The 2202-nt window shown below is 59.3% G+C and overlaps 1 protein-coding gene across 1 annotated transcript; it reads right to left on the reverse strand.

Moving 5' to 3' along the window:
* Positions 1–1347: 1347 nt before the first annotated feature.
* NEUROG3 (neurogenin 3) lies at positions 1348–1995 on the reverse strand. The gene has a single exon (XM_032423717.1). It carries the CDS (start codon positions 1993–1995, stop codon positions 1348–1350), a length of 648 nt encoding a protein of 215 aa, XP_032279608.1.
* Between the last annotated feature and the right edge of the window lie 207 nt (positions 1996–2202).

The raw sequence follows: 2202 nt of genomic DNA on the forward strand, positions 1-2202 counted from the left end.
AAATTCCTGGAATGCCCAGTCCACGTTCCGTGTTTCTGAGGGCTCTGACCCTGTGGTCGGGCTATTACTCTTCCTCCCCAAATTCAACAGTCGCTCGAAATCCAGGCTAGTGGCATAGGGGAAAGGGTCACAGCGCCAGCAAGTAGCCTTAGTTGGAGGCTTGTCGTTCATCTAAACCACTGTTTGGAATATGACAAGTCGCTGCCTTATAAATAAAACAGGGAACTGTACCAATGATTTCTCAAGAGCCCTCCAGCTCTTACTTTCCATGTGGGTTTAGCTGACTTGCCCTCAGGACGCAGTCTGCTTGGCCTCCAGCCTAGCGCCACAGTCTTTTAGCCCAAATCAGAGAAGAGGCCCAGACCCCCAGAATGTTTTATCCCTCTCCTTGGACTGAGGCCCACCCCCACCCCAGCCAGAGGCTGTGGCCTCCCCTCTGCATAATCGAGTTTCCTGACTGAGGTTTCTTGAGGGTACTTTTTTTCTTTTATTATTGGCTCAAAATCTCATTCACCAGTCTCTAAATAATCTTATGTACAAAATATAGACTTTTCCCCCTGCTGTGAAATCTCATCAATAAATACAAACGTGTAAAGGAGGGGGGCATATAATTTACCGTACCAAAATTCACTTCAAAAGATATCATATAATTTACAGGCTGATTTTTTTCTTTTTTCTTCTTTTTTTCTTTTTTAAAGACGGGCGCTTCAGGTCGCAGGGAAGCGGGACAGACGTTCCCGAGGAGGACAATCTCTTTCCCAGTTCAGAGCCTGGTCTCCCAACCCCCGGAGGGCAATGGCTCCGAAAAGTGCACGAAAGAAGGCAGAGGATCGCCTTCGTGGATTAAGGCAGCGGGGCGGCCAGAAACCAGGACTTGATAGTGACTGGAGGAGAAGGTCAGCGGCGTCTTTGGAGAGGAGAGCAAACGGTGAGAGAGAGCAAACGGTCAGAGATCAAATACTGGATTAAATCACATTGGTGGAGGAGGAAAGAGAGACTGACAGACTTGAGTGAGGGTAGGGTGGCTGGAGACAGTGGGTGTCTCCGGCTGCGTAGTGCTACCATCCTCATCGTCTTTGCAGGAGACTTGGGGCGGCTGCAGGGAGGGGAGCGCGGAGCCTGCTTCACCCGCCTGCGCGGGCAGCAAACAGAGCGCCGAAGTTGGCGCGGCGCAGAGGACCGGGGGATCGAATCCAGCCTGTCACCCTCGTAGGAGCCTGGGCTCACCGGTTGTCAGCGAGCCGGAGACTGGAGGAGCAAGTTCAGGGCCGCCGCAGTCGCGGTGCGTCCCTGAGGCCTCCACCCCCCGCCCCCAAGCACCCACCGCCCAGCGGCCGAACGGCCCCTTCATAGGAAGTCTGAAAAAGCCAGGGCGCCGGTGCGCAGACCCGCAGGGGAGGCAGGCGCCTGCAGCCCGTGACGCTCCTCCAGCGAGGCGGTGGGGCTCAGGCTGCCCGCCTGGGAGACCGGGGAGTAGAGGGAGCCCCAGTCTCCCGGGGAGCGGCCGTCCTGGCAGCCCAGCTCCTCGCAGGGCGGTGCGGGCGGCTGCAGCCCGTAGAGGCTATGGTCTGCTATGCGCAGCGCCTGCGTCAGCGCCCAGATGTAGTTGTGCGCGAAGCGTAGCGTCTCGATCTTGGTAAGCTTGGCATCGTCCGGAAAGGTGGGCAGGACGCCGCGAAGCGCGTCCAGCGCCGAGTTGAGGTTGTGCATTCGATTGCGCTCGCGGTCATTGGCCTTCTTACGCCGGCTCCTTCGCTGCTTGCTCAGAGCCAACTCACTCTTGGGCCGACTGCGCCCCCCGCGCCTCGTCCGGAGCCTCCTCGAGGCCCCTCGGCAGCCGCCCCCTTCCTCCTCGGCGCAGTTCCCCCGCACGCGAGCGGGGCTGGGCGGAGCCGACGCAACGCAGGTCACTTCGTCGTCCGAGGCCCCCTGGAAGGGCTGCTCTGTCTCCTGGGTCACTTGGACAGCTGGCGTACCCGAGGGATGAGGCGCCATCCTGCGGCGGGGTAAGAGGTCGGGGTAAGCGTGGGTCCGCCACCCGGGCGCAGTTCCCTATCCCGGGGCCAAGTGGGAAATAACCGAGAAAGAGCCACCCCCCGCTCCTGCCGGATCAGAGGACCCCTTTCCGCCTCCACCCGTCGCTCTGTGGCCTCCAGGTGTTACCTTGTTCTCGCGCGCAAAAGGGTAGAGAGCAGGGGGGCA

This window comes from Phoca vitulina, unplaced genomic scaffold (assembly GCF_004348235.1).
Source record: "Phoca vitulina isolate PV1807 unplaced genomic scaffold, GSC_HSeal_1.0 scaffold29, whole genome shotgun sequence".
NCBI lineage: Eukaryota > Metazoa > Chordata > Mammalia > Carnivora > Phocidae > Phoca > Phoca vitulina.